General features: G+C 40.1%; 1 protein-coding gene and 1 pseudogene across 1 annotated transcript; both read right to left on the bottom strand.

Moving 5' to 3' along the window:
• Positions 1 to 1,572: 1,572 nt before the first annotated feature.
• LOC122638561 lies at positions 1,573 to 2,594 on the bottom strand (annotated as a pseudogene).
• Positions 2,595 to 16,872: 14,278 nt separating this feature from the next.
• LOC122638428 (NAC domain-containing protein 90-like) lies at positions 16,873 to 17,987 on the bottom strand (the record flags this gene model as incomplete). Its single annotated transcript, XM_043831363.1, has 3 exons — positions 16,873 to 17,190; positions 17,345 to 17,658; positions 17,759 to 17,987. Coding segments are annotated over 3 exons (861 nt in total), but the record flags the coding sequence as incomplete, so codon positions are not given.
• Between the last annotated feature and the right edge of the window lie 238 nt (positions 17,988 to 18,225).

The raw sequence follows: 18,225 nt of genomic DNA, 5'->3' as shown, positions 1-18,225 counted from the left end.
AGTTAGCACTAGTTTGTCGTTAAAAATTAGCGTAAGTTAGGGGGTAACAGGGTCGGATTGGGCCTGGTTTTTAAAACCCCAATCCAACTGTGAATCCCCTTAGTTGAGCCCAGGCCCATCATGACCCTTCCTCAGGGTCTAAAAACCTCAACCTCGGTCCAACCCTGCCGGGCTCAGCCCCGTCCAAATCCGCCCTGATTAGTCCTGATTGGGCCGGGCCAGGTTGGCCCTGAATGACCCTAACCCTGATTGAATCCATAAAAAAAAACCCCTCTTCCTCAACCTCTCTCCATCCAAATCGTAGTTCTGCATGTCAAACTAGGTTTGTCTTTTAAAAATTTTTTTTTTTTTGGTGACTGAAACAAGGGTTTATTTATTTATTTATTTTTTTCAAGTTGAAACACTTTAACTAATGTGCTATGCTGTTATGTGGATCTCTTATGGTGCATTCTCTTTGTTCCAAGCATGAAGAGGGATCAACGGAGAAAGGGAAGCATGGGGAAGAGGATTTCCAAATGTCAAAAAGACAAATTCGTCCATCACTTATTGATGATAAATGATTATTCGTTCTTCGATTCAAGCCTTGACATTTGCCAGAATTCCTCTGTTCTTCGTCTTAACTCTCACTCAGCAAGAGGTTTCAGGATGTTGGATGGCACGGGTGTTTCAGGTGCTCTAAACCAAAGAGGTAAAGACGGAGAGAGAGAGAAGTTGAAGGCTTGACGGTGGCTTGAAGGGTAATGCCATGGGACTAGGGAGAGAATCAGAAAACAAAGACGAGAGAGTGAAACTGTAAGAGTGTGAAACGAAATTAATTGAGATTGGGGAAATGAAACCCTAAAAAGCTAAATTGTTTCTAACCAAAACAGAAAAGTTAAAACATAATCATTATAAAAAAAAAAAAAAGATTTATATTAAATATATACATATTTATGGTAAATAACTAAACATAAGAATAATGTTAAAATAAGGGTTGGGCTGGGTCGAGCCGGGCTTAGCTTGAGGCCTCAACCCTGGTCCAACCCGACCCTGACCTCGGGTTTGAAAATTGAAACCCTAACCTGTTCTCAGGGTTAAAAAATCTGACCCAGGTCCTGTTCGGGCTCACGACGAATCAGGGCTCATAAGGCCAAACTCAGACCCCTAGCGTAAGTTCATTTCAACATTAAAGTTACATACTATTGTAATTTACAATTTTAGCTATTGGCAGGTTGTGATGAGCTTTAGTTTTTCACTGGAATAAACATGAGTTATTTCAGTATAAAATATAAGGACAGTATGTTACTCCTTTAATATTTTCTTTTGTTTTCGCTAAATAACTAATTCAGACTCCCCTTGTTGATCGGGATAATAATAATGACTGGAATGCCCTAGGATACCGGCCTGGATTTGGAAGACTTTCGAAATTAGTACAATTTACTACCAGTAATGGAGATTTTGGAATTGAGATTAGTTGAAAATTTTCTTGCTAAACCCTTCCGAAAACATAACAACTAGCTAGTAATATTGAAATGCCCCTTAATTAAGATATTTACATTTCCTGTGATCGATCGATCTAATAACTTCAATATTTAAAATTTCCAAAGCTCTAAGCCTGATCCCAGTTTAAGCTTTCCCAATCCAACAGAGACCCAAGATATTCATCTGTCATCTCCCAATCGGTATTTTCACCAGTCTGAGGAGGAGGAGGAGGAGGAGGATGAGCATCTTCTCCGCCTGAGGATAAACTATCCTGATGATGAGATGTGGTGGTGGTCATGTCCCCACTCCCTCTGCTCGTCCCAGCTCCAGAAGAAGCAGCTTGGTGTAGGTGCATTGCTATCTCGCTTGTCGTGGCTCCTGAGGGCCTTCGATCATACGCTCGCAAGCTCCCCGACCCTTAGACACGGCACAAACTATATTCGTGCCGTAACTGTAAAATTTATAAGAATGAGTTCTACCCAAGTCCGTAGTCCGTAACAAGAAATCTCTATTTACGTGAACAAAACAAAAGCAATCTTTAGTAAGTAGGGATAAAGTACGTAGTTACTAACAATTGGATTTGGAGTTGAATTAGTTGAAGAAGAAGAGGCTTCTCCAAGGATAGCTCGGTACTCATTCATCTTCCACTCAGTTTTCCTTCCACTAGGAGCTTTTCCTTGGTAGAACACCATGGTTTTCTTCATTCCGATGACCCGATTCCCTGAAGAGTAGGCGTAGCCAGGAGAGCCAGTAGCTTTCCAGTATCCGGAACTGGTGGTCTGGTTGGGTCTTCTTCCACGGGCTTCTCTAGCTTTTCTTGGCGTGAAGAAGAACCATTGTTCAGGATCTCCCTGGCACACCTCTCCTGAAAATTCTGGAACCAAAAACATAAGAAAAACAGATTCAGAAATATGAAGGGGAGACATGAAGAAGAAAACGTACTCATTAATTAATTAACGATAGATAGATATATAGTTATGAGGGAGGAGCCATGGATCCATGGAGTAAATGTCGAGAACTGGAATAACTCGGTCCAGGTCTGGTCGGGTCCCTTCTAGCTTGTTACGTAGATAGAAGGAAATCAACTCTTCCTCCGTTGGGTAGAAACGAAAACCTGGTGGCAGATTATCCATTCCCTCTCTCTCTCTCTCTCTCTCTCTCTCTCACTCCTTTCTCTCTAATGAAGCTGTTCATGGGATGCCTTGGCTGTTTTAAATTTAAAGAGGATTGTGAAGTAGTGATTGAAGGAGGAGATGGAGTTACTTCGACAAATTATAAACCAAAAGAAGAAGGAGTCGTAGACAACCGAGTGCAGGGGACATCGACGGGCTTGCGTAGAAACTTCCACGCGGTGCGATGAGGATTTCTTCCTTTCTTCAAAACAGAAACCAATATTTCATTTTTTGTTTTGTCCAATTGTGAAATCCCTAAAATAACCCTGCCCTTGTTGAATCAGTCAATCTCCCTACCTCTGCTGGTGTAATGTCACTACACTCTTTCTTTCTTTTCACCATTATGATCATCAATTTTTTTTTTCAATCAAAATGGAGAAGGTTTGTTGCATCTGTGCATGTCATGCATGATCCAATCATGAGCAACGAAAAGGAATCTCAAGGGATTTATATTTATAAAGATGAATTTACCTACTCTCTGACAGATGCAGATCCTCTACTGCCGAGCTGTCCGACAGGACCGTGCTGCCTAGACACGGTGCTACGCACAATGATCGCCTTACCCCCACTTAGGCAAGGCATTTGGGCAGGGGTAAGGTAGACATTGCGCACAACACTGTGCCTGGGCAGCACGGTCCTACCGGGCAGCTTGGCAGTAAAGGATCCAAATTGCTCTCTAACAATGCCAGGTTCCTCGTAAGCTAAAGTATGAACAATGAAAGTGCGGAACACCTCCCTAGTACTTTCGTCCCTAGTCCTTAGCAATTTGAACCCTCTGCTGTCGATGCCCTAGCGGTCGGTGTGCAGCCTCACACAGGCAGGGGCAAAATGACTGCCCTAGCATGCTGCCCAGGTGTGGTTGAATGGTCATTTTGCATCTGTCTGTGTGTGGCTGCACACTGGCTGCACAGGCAGTCAACAACAAAGGATCACGATCTAGTCCTTCGTCCCTACTTTCTATTTCCTATTCCCTATTCCCTAAATTGGGTTACATGCATCTTTGGGCATAGATGCTGCTATTAATAATTAGGGCAACAGTTTTCTATACGAGAGTGCGGCCTACGCAAGCACTCCTATGTATCTATCTCTCTCCTTAATATAAGGGGGCAGAGGTGTCTTTGAACATGGGGCGGAGAGAGATAGACTCCTGCAAATGCTGGTGTAGGTCACACTCCCGGACTGAGATCTTTTTCCCTAATAATTAAGGTTCTTTTAGAACTGTGTGCTGCATTGATTATCATTTTAAGTTCTTCCTTTCCAATGTAAAGAGTCAAGATTTTGGCTTTGTAAGGTTCTGATAAAGCTTACTGATGCATAATTCTACGCTTGGAAAGAAAAAAATCAATACATTTGCCATGCGAGTCAAGATTTTTCTTGGAATTGTTATAGTTCTTTTGTTCCTATTTATCTATAGATCTAGACTGTATAATTCAATAATAATGAAATTCCCAATATGCCATGAAATCGGTAAGGGATGGAAAAAGGCGGGGAATTTTTTTTTTTTTTGTAAGAATCCGTCTCAGTAGAGTGCTCCATGACTTCATGAATCAAAGCATTGAACCAATAACTAATTGGTTCCACAATTGTCTGTTTACAATATTCTAGATAGCCCTTCTCTAAGTCCTTTCGGTGACTTAAACCCATAACATGGTATTCGATTTTATTACCAAATGTTAAATATTTGATCGATATGTTAAAAATTCCAAAGCTAATGGAACAAGGAGTTGATGGAACGAGTTAAAGCAAGCTCTTTTAATCTATCTCATACTAAACTAGCCCCATATAGCGTTCATATACTACATTGAGACCCATTAGGCACATAACAGATTGAGAACTTACTGCTAGGTTAAACCCCGAAGAGAAAAGCTTATTTCTATATTCACAAGGCATAAGCCCTTTCAAAGTTATAGTATGTTAAAGTTTGCATGGTTAGAAGATATGGACCAACTATTAGGGTGGGTCATACAATATTTGATAATTATGTAAGGAGAAAATAAGTTGCTCAGCATGTGGCTCTTGTGCCCAAATATAGGAACTAGGGTGCAAAATTATCACCTTACTCCAATGAAATAAAAAATCTCATCTCATTGGCTTTGGGGATCACGCTGCCAGAAAACGATCTATTGCCCTTTTGAAAAAAATATTATTTTAGTAATAATTTGATTTAACTTCCCTTCTCTTTATTTCTCTTGCAACGCAAATAAATCCTTAGGAATTGAAATCGAGAGTGATTCATGGCATATTTTAGGACTAAATAAATATGTTGGAAAATGACCCACACAACATTGTTCTGCAAATTCCACACACATTCTCTCTCCTTCATAAAATCACCTATTAGATGATTAGTAACCCACCACTTCCATTTGCCCTAATTAGAACATGGACGGTGGATGAATTCTTGCCATAAATATATGAGGTTCCATTTGATTGTAACGAAAATTAAAGGGTAGGGAAGTGAAATTTTCAAATCCACACTTTAAAAAAAAATCTTTCATAATCATTAAGGTTCTGAAGTAAATGGTGAACAACAAAGAAGAGAATTTGAAAAGAGGGGGCAATAACAAAGGGATATATCCACATCCTCTACTTCCACCGGCTGTAACAACAACATATAAGGGTATTTATGACAATGAACAAGTAGACAGCGATGGAAGGAAGGGAACATATAAGGAAGAGACTTCTCTACTGCCAAGGCAGGCTGTACTTTCATGCGCCCAACTTTGCCCCACATACAAGGTGGCGGAAAGTATAGCCTTGCCCCTGTCCGAGCGCCCTGCCCGAGCTGGGGTAAGGCGGTACTTTCCGCCCACCTTGTATGCTGGGCAAAATTGGATACACGGAAGTACCGCCCGCCTTAGAAGTAAAGGAGTCGGATCCGAACATATAAAGCCATAAAAGCATCATAAGAAGAAGGAATCATGACCGTGGGAGAGGATCATTAAAATAAAAGTCATAACAAGAAGGACTCACCCCATGGAGAAAGAAGAGTCATAAGAAGAATATAAGATAGGGGACCCCCGCGTTACTTGGAAAATATCTTGACTTAAGAATCACTATTCATAGTTTACCAGGAAAGGAAAGGAATTCCTTTCTTCCCTTTTTGTAGTATAGTAGAGGATCCAAATTGGAGAGAGAGAGAGATCATTTTTGGTCTTTCTTCATGGAATTTGTCTTGTGGGTTAAGACTCTTGACTCCTTCGAAAGAGTTAATTAGAGCGTCTTCAACTGTTCAGCCTCACCCACACCGTGGCACACACATAACACACCGTTGCAGACCCTAGCTAGGTAACCTCATCAAGGTTATGCCCTTTTCAGTACGCTCCTCCTTTTTTGAAACTTTCCAACTTATTCTGTAACCATGTATTACACCTTACACGGGGAGAATATTTAGGACTCGGCTCAACCATGTACGTGTCTCTTTTCATATAATATAGTTTTTTGGCGCAGATTCAGATTCTCTATTGTCGAGCTGTCCCGATAGGACCTTACTGTCAAGACACAACAAGACGATAAATGACCACCTTACCCTTATTCAGGCAAGGCACTCAGGTTGGAATAAGGCGGTCCACCTTACACGGGGAATTCAATTATTGCATTTCTTTGGCTGACAACCACGTTTCCAGAAGATGCATAACTTATTGGTCAAATATGTCTCAACATAGTAAATGGATTTAATTGAGGAAACCTATAGACTACCAATTATAACAATCCTTAATAGGAGGAGTGCATCACAGTATCTAGCTATATAAAGGACTATGGGTCCTTTCTATGTCTATGTTAAGTTTCATATCAGTCCATCACTGAGAAACATTATGGGAGATCAAGAGGGAAAAACCTAGAAGCTCCATTGTTCGTTATTGTTACAGAGATTCGAAAACGAACATTGTCATGCTTAGTGGGAGTCAAAGAATCGTCTCACAGCATACGATGGTGAACGATATGAATAGATCCCTCTATTTTATGTTGGTGATTCATTAACGTATAGGCAAGACCCTTATGTATTCGTGTGTATAGGGAAATAAATCCTACAATTAGTTTAGATGAAGAGTTTGGTGACATCTCTTTGTAGACCTAAAACAAGTGAGGTGGAAAAACACAAATTGTCACTCAAATTAAAGTTTCTCACCGCCCTCTCCTGACCATAGTTTACGATCTCGTGATATATCGGTATCTCGGACTTGTCGAGACAGCTGAAATATGGTATTTTTTCTGCCATATTTCGACAGTCCATCTCGGTGGATTTTTGACTATATTAAGGTCTGATACTTCATGTACACCCTTATTGAAGTCAAATAAACACATTTAAATCTTCATATTGCAAAAAATTGAACTCAAAGTGGTGTTTTGGGTATGCACTCTTGATTGACAGTATACGATCGCCGACCTTGATGTATAAATAGTTAAATACACATTGTTTAAGTACTAAAAGACATAATAAGAAATTTAAACAAAGCAATGAAACAAAAATAAAGCCAACTGTAGCCTTTAGTTTAAACTTTAAAGTTTAAACTCATAAAGTCAGAAGTGCATAACTTCATAAGTCATAACTCATAAGCTCCATAATAGTCAATAGTTCAATACTCACTACACAAAATATTTCTACGAAATTACCGAAATATACCGAAATATGATACTCAATACACAACATTTCTATGAAATTTACCGAAATATATCGAAATTTTTACGAAATTTGAACTTTTTTCATTTCGGAAGCCCATCTCGTCTCGATAGTGTTGAAATTACCGAAATTCAGCGATATATCGCAAAATTTTGAACCATGCTCCTGACTATGTGAACGAGATCTTAAAATTTAAATTATTTCTCCTTATATTGGTGGGTGCCTGTTTGTGTGTTTCTTCACTATTGGCAGTGTTGGAATGATGAGGCTGATCGAGTGAGACGGCAAATCCTGCCTAAATTTTACACATTACTTATTAGTGGAATTTGTCACACCTAGATGTGGCAAAAGATCAATCTCGAATTGCTTTTAAGAACAACTTTAACAAATTGTCTTCGTTTATGTTTCAATGAACAAGTACACCGTACACCGTACACCGTACACCGTAGGGTAGTGGTGACGATAAATTGATACGTCGTGTTTCGCATTTAGGCGCGCATCCTATTTTGACAACAGCATCCAATTAAGTTACCCCACAAGGCCAACTCAAATTTTCAATTTTCATGAACTTTTTATACAAGTTCAGACTTCAATCACATGGTGAGAAATAATAAAAATTGCAAAACAAAATTAAGGTTGTACTGATGTTTTTTGATACCTGAATACGAAGAGTAATGGAGTTTATGATGGAAGTTGCGTATCAGATATGATTGAGAACATGGTTTTAAAAAATTGGGAATCCGAGACCGATTCGAATTGAAATTGGCTGACACCAATACCAATTTCCATTGCTCTTAATCGTTGCTTCTTGAATCAGAATCGAATCAGCCAAATCAGTTTCGAATTGGTAGATTCCTAGTCATTTTCTTTATAATCCATTTTGGATCAGACTGATTCATGGGCCGATTCTCGATTCCTGAATCGTTTTGATTTCACCATAAAATAACTTAGATTCTTGATTCAGATTGATTTGGATCCGAATGCTCTGTGATCGATTCCATTCTCGATTCTAAATTATAAAATCTTGATTAAGAATCTATCTGGTTGAAAGTAAAGGGAAAGAAACAAAGTTTGACACTGTATATTGTTCTTGGACATGGTATCAAACAAGGTTTGACCGGAACATAACTCCTTCAATATAAATGAGATTTAGGCAATCTTGGATTGTTAGAAAGCTTTATTTTGATAGCTTTCCAATAAGTCCAAGATTGCTTAAATCTGATTTATATTGAAGGAGTTATGTACCGGTCAAACTTAATTTGATGTATGCGAATGCTGTCAAAATCACTTTGAATGAAAATATTTTTTTGGACATCAAAACAAATAAATATTTTACCGCACTTTTGGTTTTTAGCAATGTTTTATTTAAAGGTGTCAATTTGGGACTGGAACAGGGAACCGTCCCAATACCATCCCGTTAAAACCCGGTACCGGACCATCCCATTAGTAAATGGGAAGGTACTGGTATCTGATTTTGGTACCGAATGATAAATGGGACGGGATGGTTCTGGGACGGGATTCCCAACGGTAGCAGTACCGAAATACCAATTAGGTACCGGATGGTACCGAAACTACTAGTACTGTTTAAAAAGAATGAGTATATAAGATCTTTTAAAAAAAAAAAAAGAAAGGGTATAAGAATTACGACTCATTAAGGTTTCACTAATTGTCTTTTGAATACGAAGAGGAACAACAGGTCAACAGCCGCAGCTTGAAGTCTCTCCTCACAGAACCTACTACAGTGCTACTCCCTCCTCCCTTGACCAACTACATCTACCAGGTTCTTCCTTTTTGCACTTCGTACTGCGTACCATACTACCGTGTGACATGTGTGATAAATAAAGTTTTGTTTGGGAAAATCAAAGAGGAAACACAACGGGATTCTTCCATTTTGTAGGACTTCTCTAGATTTAAAAAAATGAGAAGCTTATTACATATGATCTTAGGGAGTTTGAAGAAGTAAAACTATGATTTCATAATTTAAGTTGCTTTATAAAAAATAGTAGACAATTTAGATTTCATGATAGTGAAAAAATTCCACAACACAAATAAACCCGCCTTGTTAGAAACAATTAAACTTCTTCTCCTTTTTTCTACAGTGCTTAGAACCGTTTAAGAACCGGTACCTTCCCGTCCCGCTAGTAATCGGGATTGGGATCTAGGTTTGGTCTCGTTAACTAAATGGGACGGTACTGGGATTGGCACTTTTAGTACCGGTACCGTCCCGTCCCAAATACCGAGAACCGTCCCAATTGACACCCTTAGTTTTACCATATTAAGATTTATGGAATTTTTAGATTTGAGAAAAACCCCAGCAATAAAAAGTTGAAAATTGCACCTACCGTCGAAAATCCAGTTTTTGTTCTTGAATTGGGGGTTTGACTTTTTTTTCTTTTGAAATTTGATTTCTTAACTATTTTTAGTGGATTCAAGTAGGGGGTATTTGCTTATTTATGAATATTATCTTAAGTAAATGAAATCATTTACTTAAATGCTATTAGACATAACTATGTGTCTGTCCTGGTTTTCGACAATTTCTGGCATAAATACCTGTCTGTCCTAGTTTCGAGCCAAGTTTTCCCTAGTTTCGATAGGCATATGTGTCGAAACCACCGAAATATGGTCGAAACCATCGAAACCCAGTTGAATCCAGGGATTTTATAAAATCCCCCATCAACTCGTCTCGAAAAACTGGGAAACCAAGTTAACTCAATGGTCTCGACAGGTTTCAATCGAGTTTTTGTTCCATGGTTATGACACAATCTATGAATTAACCACCGGTGACGGCTCTATTTTGAACCAAGATCAAAATACCCTGTGATATCTGTGTGTCATCCAAGAGTACAAAATTCTGTCCTTGTTTAATATTTTTTTTATAACAGTTGGAGGAAAGTTTCTTATTTGGCCGCTTCTTTGGATTAAAGTTTTTTTATTCATTATTATTGTCACTATTTGTGAGTTTTGAAGCATCATGAGGTATTTTAATATATATATATTTTTTTATGAAACCAAAGCAAAAACACCACTAAAAAACAGAGTCCATACAAGCATTACAAGCTAAGTTAGTAACGACAGCCCTACTAAATTTACAATAGGACGGAAGGAGACATGGTGGGTTAGATTTAAGATTTGTAACAACTTAGGAACTAAGTGCCATGGCCATTGGCATTTGGTTGGAGATGGGAGAGAATCAGTGATCCATTGATTATCACACCAAATTTCTTTAATCTACAACCCAATACAGGCGGCACGGTTGAGACCCTTAAGGATTGCAACAGCAAAAGGTTCTACATCCACTGTACAAAGCAGCTTTCCTGCATCAAAAAACTTAAACTTGCCATCAACCAAAAGGAGATAGGCCCACCCGGCCCCTGTCAGTCCAGGTGAACTGAGTCCTGCACAGATCAATATAGAATAATCATAATGAGGCAGAGCAAAAACCGGTGAGGTTAGAGAAATGGCAGCATCAGGGATACACCCCATTTGTGTACAATTCGAGTTGAAAACAGTTATATTCAAGTCAGCCAGCCATTGTGAGACCACCTGTAATATTCGTGAAGGATTAGGTTGTACAGACTGAAGTAAAAACCTATTTCGACACAACCATATAAAGTAACATGTTATTATGAAAGTACTAAAAAACCACTTTAACAAATCCTTATCAGTGCAAAATTGTAAATGAAAGAACCGACAGAACTGGAGTAAAGTATTAAAGGCCAGAGAGTCAGTCCTCAGCCCCAAAGGTCCAGCTGCCCAAAGCCGTTTAATCCAATCACAAGAAAGAAAAAGGTGGCATGGTGATTCAACCCCAGTTCCACAGAGAGCACATGTCGAGTCAATCTGGCTCCACCTTGATAGAACATCCTTGGTAAGAAGTCCTGCATTAAGCAAACGCCAAAAGAAAGCTTTAAATTTAGGATGAAGTCGAAGTTTCCAAAAAAATTTCCACCAGGTGGCCGCATTCTCAGAGCTTGCACTAGAGTAAGAAATTAAATGCTTGACAGTAAGTTTAGTGGTGAAATTTCTTGAATTTGAGTGCAGGCAGTACCATTGATCATTAGATGCAGAGAAAGTAATAGATCGAATGAGAGGAACAACAGTTGGGGGAATATGTCGATTAATGAGTTCATAGTTCCAAGTAGATCCTTCTTTGAAATGGCAAACATTTAGAATTTATTATTATTGAAAAGGTGATTAGGGGAGAAGCAAGCAAGATTATCAGGAAGTGAAGGAAGCCATTTATCATACCAGACGGAGGTAGAACATCCATCTCCAATCCGTCGACACAGCAACCTTCGAAGAATACAGGTTACTTGGGTTATGCTATTCCAAGTCCACTCGCGTAGGGACATACTGAATATGTAATTAGTGTCGCGCCTTCCCCACAAGTCTGGGCTTTTGGTGTGCTGGTCGGCACTGTTCATACAGTTGGTATCAGAGCCAGGAGGTTGCGTGATCGAATCGCTGCGAAAGCATTCATGGTCCTCGGCTGTATTGGTAGCATTGTGCCGCGCTACAAAAGCATGGTGGGACCCGCGTAGGGACGTACTGCATATGTAATTAGTGTCGCGCCTTTCCCACAAGTCTGGGCTTTTGGTGTGCTGGTTGGCACTGTTCATATAGTCGACATTATTCATATAGTTGGTATCAGAGCCATGTTTGGCTAAACTTCTCTGTGTATTTTATCCTCCGGAGCTCTGCTCTTGTGTTTATCTTAATATGGTATGAACTGCTTATTTTCCATTCTAGAGTATGCTCTGCAGTTGCCATCTCTGACAGGTCTCTGACGGACCCTCTGCATTAGAAAGGCTTGTTAGGAAATGGTATTCAGTGTTTTCTCAGGACTCAGGCCGATAAAAATTCCTTGAGCAAGGTGTGGGTTGCAGGCAGTGACCGCTATAAATCCCAGCACACTCAGATTACCTTCAGCCTGAACTCTGGGCAGCGCTTATTTCACTGTTCATATATATATTCTGACAGCTAACCCATATTTGGATCTATACAACGAGTACCTCTTAAGGATAAGATACACTTCTCATCAATCATGTCTCTTCAACCCCCTTCTTCTTTTGGTGTTTCTCTCAAAACTTCTCATGCGGCAAAGGTCGATTACCTGTACGAACTCAGCTACAATCCGGCTGAGCAACAGATACATCCCATAAACTTTCCCATCATAAACCCCTACGATGTTTTCCCTAAAGCATCCACCTCTGTGACTATGAAGTTTCGGACTATTCTTTCTCCAAAAAAGACCCCTGGTCTCAAGGAATACGTCCAAGCACCCCCTTTTTTCACAGAATCAGATTATTGCCAGCGGTAAGGAACAGTATTTTTTGATGGAGATCAGCCCAGATCTCATCCGACAGTGGATCGGTCTTGGTTACACTCACCTCCATCTTGGAGCTGTGAAGATTACTGCTACCTGTCATGGTCGAAAAGGACTTCCAGTGGCTATGCGCCTTAATCTACTTGATACAAGGTTCCGTAACTTTCCTCACGCCACCATCACTGATGTCCAGACCACTCTGAATGACGGCACAATCTTCTATATAGTGTACCCAAACTACAATGTCTCTCTGCAGGATCCCAATCTTTCGGATGCCTGGCAATTTCTTGTTCAGCTCACGGGTGCCCCTCAGAAAGAATCAGCCATTGTAACGACTCTTCACTATCAGATCTGTTATAGGTTTCAGAATCATGCCATGAATCTTAACATTGGTTTCTCCAATAACGATTTGGTACTATTTGTCCAGATCGATGAAGATCGAATCCCTTCGATCACTCATGTTCCCTGACAGATCAGCCATGTCGAGCTGATCAAGCTGATCCCCAAATCCTAGATCACAGCCTATGAGTCAACTCGTAACACCCCAGCTACAACTCCTCCTATCACTGCCACGAATCCTGTCTACCAGCCTCTTGATGACGGCAAAACCATGGTAACCTACCCTAGGCCAGCTGATTTTTGCACAGCTATCCCAATCTACCCTCAAGAACTTCCAGAGAGGTTACCTCATGTCCCCATAGAGGCGTTTGACAGTTTTGGTGCTCCGATCTATCGATTCTCGGGCCCGACTGGCCATACTTGGTTTGACGTCTGTAACTGTCCTGACTGCGATCATACAAACGACGAGCCTGAACCTCCTCCAAAGCCTAAGAAGAAGAAAAAGAAAGGCCATGATCCTCTTTGGCTACGATATCAGACAGGTTGCCCTAATGTTGGCCCCCTTGGTGAAGACAGAGGCCGTTACCAATTCATCGTTGAATACGGCTCCAGCAAGCCTTGCTTTCTAGGTTGTTGTCCTCCTGTCACTCCAGCTCCTGAGCCTACTTTTCAGGAACCACCTCCTGCTACTTGCAAGCGAGATCTACCTTCGGCACCACCGCCACCACCAGCATCGCCACCCCTGATACTTTGGCAACAACAAGTCTAGCAGCCCATTCCCTGCTTTATGGCCTCAGGCTCAGAAGGCATCAACAGGACTTTCCCCCCCACGGTCGATTATGAAGATTCTGATCGCCGTCGCCATCGGTGGAAGACCACTCTGCCAAATGTTGTTGATAATATGGGACAGATGCCAGTCAATTCTTCTGTTGAAGCCCAGCTCAATTGGCAAGCAGAAAATGCCCTGGTCCAGAACCAATACCTGCACAAATTGGTTTCTTACCAGGAACACCATACTCTTGCTCTTCAGCAAAATGAAATTGATGTTCGTTACCTCAAAACAAGGATTGAGACTCTCCATCAAGAATTCATGCATATTGCTACTACTGTAAAAGATGTTTCATATGCATCTGCTCTTATTGCTGTCCGCGAAAAAGAAAAGAGGCTTCTTGAGGACCAGTTGAGGTATGCCCAGGCACCATTACCCACACAACCAACAAGTCCGGGCTTTTGGTGTGCTGGTCGGCACTGTTCATATAGTTGGTATCAGAGCCAGGAGGTCGCGTGATCGAATCGCTGCGGAAGCATTCATGGTCCTCGGCTGTACTGGCAGCACTGCACCGTGCTGCGAAAGCGTGGTGGGACCCGCGTAGGGACGTATTGCATATGTAATTAGTGTCGCGCCTTCCCCACAAGTCCGGGCTTTTGGTGTGCTAGTCGGCACTATTCATATAGTTTGAACCAGAGATTTCATTCTAATATAGTGTGAACTGCTTATTTTCCATGCCAGAGTATGCTCTGCAGTTGCCGTCTCTGACGGACCCTCTGCATCAGAAAGACTTGTTAGGAAACGGTATTCAGTGTTTTCTCAAGACTCAGGCCGATAAAAGTTCCTTGCGCAATTGAGCTAGTTTTGGGGAAGTATTTGGCCTTTATGACCCTGGCCCACAACGAAGAGGGTTCATGAAGCAATCTCCAGCCAAGTTTTGAAAGTAAAGCCTGATTATGAAAGTTGGCCTTTCTAAAGCCCAGCCCTTTGGAAGCCTTAGGGCGACACATTTATTACCATTTTAAGATACTTTAAAGTGATCCTGTGATGACTTTAAACATCAAGATAGCTTTGTATAATAATCTTTCAAGCACTCTTATAAGGTAATTTTTAATGAATTTTGAAGAACCCATGTCTCACATAAGGAATTTTACGTGACACTTAAATATTTTTTTCTTTTCGGTTTTAAATGTGTTTTAATTACAGATTACCATTAAAGGGTCTTAGAACTGCCACTTTATTCAGAAGTCTATAAAGATTATATAAAAGACAATCATTGATAAATGGAGAAAGTAAAGTTTTCCTCAACTAGATGGGAAGATTCACCACATCATCCTAGGGTTCACAAACCTCTATAGGGTTTTATTATTTTTCCTAAAATACTCTCCGTGTATCCCCGCGCGCATCTGAACTCCCAATGGTGAATGCAGGGAAAGTCGGTCATAAATAGATTTAACATCAATTGTTGCAATTGATACATGAAAATGGATATGATCCCCACAAGGAAGTAAAAAAAAAAAAATTGAATAAGATACGATGATAAAGATTCATGTGGTCGGAATTCTTATGGCCCGCTGGTATGGAGTTCGTTTTATTTTTTTGATTCAACTCATTTTTGATCTTATTGATTAAATTGCAAACCTTTGCAACTTGCAACTTTAGCTCATATGCAAGTTGTAGCTAGTACTGGTTTGTCATTGAAATTTAATTTTTTTTGGTAAACCATTGAAAATTAGCTTAGGTTGATTTTAGTATTGAGATTATATACTATTGCAATTACAACTTTAGCCATAGGTAGGTTGTTATGAGATTTAGTTTGTCACTGGAATTATATAAATTTTGGAGAAAAAGTTTTCTTTGGGGGAGTATACCACCCATGTCCAGGCACAATGGGGTGGCGAAATGACCACCCCACCCCCTATGAAAGGCGAAAATCGCTCCCCCATAAATTTAATGTCATGAGGTTACATGTGATTCTTAAAATAACTATTTCAAGGGTAATGTGATATGTCATTTAATTTATGGAAGAAAGTTTTTTGTGGGGAGAGTGCACCTTGTGCCGAGATACAGAGGGGGGGGGGCGAAAAGACCACCTCACCACGTGAAAGGCAGTAATGACCACCCTATTGATGCCTTTGCGCATTCCCATTGGGCCCCACACATGTGCAAGTGCCACACTCACCACATATAACTCCTCCCCCTAATTTTCCCCTAATTTATATACTTTGCATTCAATATAATTCTTTGTAATGTAAGGATTTTTTTTTAAAGATGGGTATTGTTAGGAACACTGTCCTTCATTCTGGACCATCTACCAACCATCTTAAAAGCCCCAGATTTGTCCTAGGATTGCCCTGAATCTTTGCATATGCAAGCAAGGTTGTAAGTCATCCCTATATATATAATAAAGCGAAATTATCAGCGCCATCGCTTGAGTTATCCTGTTATTTTAATGCAATCCCATTAAGTACCAAAATATCAAATATAGCCCAAAAACTAACGGGTTAGGCTTTTATCTGTTAATTAATGATATCAACAGATTAGATTTTTTAAAAGACTATTTTACCCTTCCCCTAAAAACAACTGAACCTAATCTTCTTCTTCCTCGATCGAACGAAGAAGACTTGGCACCATCTGATCCCAAGATGGATCCATCCACTTGCCCATGACTCCAATTTTTAAAACCTTAAAATAGGACTTTTCTGCTTTGTTTTCTGACATTAAATGTTAAAAAAAAAAAACAATAAAAAATAAGAAACACTTAATATGAAATAAATTTCATGTAAAATATCATTTATAGAAAGAAAATATAATCTTACAATAAAACAAACAGAGCCTAATGATGTCTTATAGGGGAATCTTTTAAACAATTTTCTCCAACACTGGGATCTCATTAATTAAAAATAAATAAATTCGTTCATAGGACAATACAGGAAGAAGATCGATTTTTGAAATAAAAATTTCGAAAATCAGAGATACATGATACAGAATCTGAATATAGAACAATTAGTAATAGTGATTTTGGAATTGAGATGAAATTAATTAGTTCTTGCTAATTAAACCCTTCCCAAAACAAACAAGTAGTAATATTGAAATATCCCTGAATTAAAATATTTACATTTCCTGTGATCTAATCCAATATTTCAAATTAATTTCCAAAGCTAGCTCTCTAAAATTAAGTCTACTACTAATCCCAGTTTAAGTTTTCCCAGTTCAAAAGGGACTGAAGATCATCCTCTGTCATCTCCCAATCATTACTTTCACCAGTCTGAGGGGGATGAGTAGTTTCATCTCCACCTGAGGATGAACTGTCCTGACGATGAGATGTGGTGGTGGTGGTCATATCCCCAGTCCCACTGGTCGTCCCAGCTCCATAAGAAGCAGCAGCTGCTTGGTGTTGGTACATTGCCATCTCGCTTGTCATGGCTCCTGAGGGCCTTCGATCAAATGCTCGCAAGCTCCCCGTTCCTACGTACACACGACACAAACTATATTCCTGCCTTAACTGCAAAATTTGTTAATTTATATTTAGTACTCTTTCCTTAATTGCTAGCTTTTAAGAATGAATTCTACCCAAGCCCTTATAACAAGAGATCTCGACGTCCGTGTGAGCAAAAAAAATGCTATATTTAGTAAGTAGGGAAAAATTAGTTACTCACAATTGGATTTGGAGTTGAATTAGTTGAAGAAGAAGAAGAAGAAGAGGGTGGTTGTCCAAGGATAGCTCGATACTCGTTCATCTTCCACTCAGTTTTCCTTCCACTAGGAGCTTTTCCTTTGTAGAACACCATGGTTTTCTTCATTCCGATGACTCGATTCCCTGAGGAGTAGGCGTAGCCAGGAGAGCCAGTAGCTTTCCAGTATCCGGAACTGGTGGTTCGGTTGGGTCTTCCTCCACGAGCTTCCCTCGCTTGTCTTGGCGTGAAGAAGAACCATTGTTCAGGGTCTCCATGACACACCTCCCCTGAAAAATCTGGAACCAAAAAGAAGAAGATGATGAGCGAGTAGAAATGCGAAGGGAGTTGATAGAGCATATAAGAAAGGGGTTAAACCCTAATTAAAGAGGTATTAACTGGGGAGGAACCATGGATCCATGGAGTAAATATCGAGAACGGGAATAACTCGCTCCAGGTCTGGTCCCCTCCCTTCTAGCTTGTTACGTAGATAGAAGGAAATCAGCTCTTCCTCCGTTGGGTAGAAACGAAAACCTGGTGGCAGATTATCCATTGCCGCCTTAATTCTCTCTCTCTCTCTCTCTCTCTCTCTCTCTCTCTCTCTCTCTCTCTCTCTCTCTCTCTGTGTGTGTGTGAGCAATGAATGAAGTTGTTCGTTCGATCATGGGATCGATGCCATGGTGTTTTAAATTTAAATAGGAATGTGAAGTAGTGATCGAACGAAGGAGGTGAGGAGGAGATAGAAAGGGAGTTACTTGGGCAAATTGAAATTACAAAGCAAAAGAAGGAAGAGACGCAGACAACCGAGTGAAGAAGGACATCGACGGGCTTGCGTAGAAACTTCCACGCGGTGCGATGAGAATTTC

This window comes from Telopea speciosissima, chromosome 1 (genome assembly GCF_018873765.1).
Source record: "Telopea speciosissima isolate NSW1024214 ecotype Mountain lineage chromosome 1, Tspe_v1, whole genome shotgun sequence".
Taxonomy (NCBI): domain Eukaryota; kingdom Viridiplantae; phylum Streptophyta; class Magnoliopsida; order Proteales; family Proteaceae; genus Telopea; species Telopea speciosissima.
This window is presented reverse-complemented; position numbering and strand designations above follow the sequence as displayed.